The 874-nt window shown below is 69.0% G+C and overlaps 1 protein-coding gene across 1 annotated transcript; it reads left to right on the top strand.

Annotated features, from left to right (window-relative positions):
* Nucleotides 1–130: 130 nt before the first annotated feature.
* MNEG_16585 (Sodium/hydrogen exchanger 8) lies at nucleotides 131–824 on the top strand (the record flags this gene model as incomplete). The annotated part of the gene is made up of 3 exons (XM_014034946.1): nucleotides 131–229; nucleotides 422–583; nucleotides 795–824. The coding sequence occupies 3 exons, from the start codon at nucleotides 131–133 to the stop codon at nucleotides 822–824; spliced, it is 291 nt and encodes a 96-aa protein (XP_013890400.1).
* Nucleotides 825–874: the final 50 nt, after the last annotated feature.

Raw genomic sequence — 874 nt, 5'->3', positions numbered from 1 at the left:
GCCGCGCGCTCCCGCCCTCTGGCCATGCGCCCGTCTCAAAGTACACAGCTCGCGCCCGCGACCGCGCGGCCCGCGACACTCACCCACCCCAAGGCTCGCCCCATCCGTCCGCGACTCCCACACGCAGAGCATGGAGCCGCACCTGCTCCTCCTCATCTTCCTGCCAATCATCGGATTCTCCGCGGCCGTCAGCCAGGAGCCCCACCAGCTGCGCAAGAGCTGGGGCCAGGTGCGCGCCACCTGGCGCCGCAGCTGGAGCGTGCGCGAGCAGGGTCCAAGGCTCCAGGGGCTGCCGCCGGCGCGAAGCAGCCGTGTCGCCCCAGGCCGAGGCGCCGCGCCGGGTCCCATCCAGATCGCACACATCCACCACGCCCAACGCCCCGCCCGCGCTCCCTCCCCGCGTGTGCCTGTCGGACTCTAGATCATGGTGCTGGCCTGGCCGGGCGTCGTTATCCAGTTCCTGCTCATCGCGCTCTGTGGCAAGTATTTCTTCCCCTACAACTGGTCCTGGCCTGAGTCGTTCCTGTTTGGGGCCATGCTGTCGGCGACAGACCCCGTGGCGGTGGTGGCGGTGTTGCAGGAGGTGCGCCCGTGCGTGCATGTGCGTGCATGTGCGTGCATGTGTGTGCTTGTGTGTGCTTGAGTGTGTGCTTGTGTGTGTGGGTGTGCGTGTTCGTGCATGCGGGCGTAAGGGTATTCGCGTGCGCATGCATGTAGTGGTGACAGTCCCGCTGCAGTGCACACATGCACCCTGGCGTCGGAGCAACCTCGCAACTCTCTGCGCCGCACGCCAGCCCGCTCTGCTCCCCGCCGCCCCCCGCTGAAACCTGCCCCGCCGGCGCCCCTACGCCGCCACCCCTTTCCCCACCCCCCC

Source organism: Monoraphidium neglectum (genome assembly GCF_000611645.1).
Source record: "Monoraphidium neglectum strain SAG 48.87 unplaced genomic scaffold scaffold06546, whole genome shotgun sequence".
In the NCBI taxonomy this organism is placed as follows: Eukaryota; Viridiplantae; Chlorophyta; class Chlorophyceae; order Sphaeropleales; family Selenastraceae; genus Monoraphidium; species Monoraphidium neglectum.
Note: the sequence above shows the minus strand (reverse complement) of the source record. Positions and strands in the feature narration are given on the sequence as shown.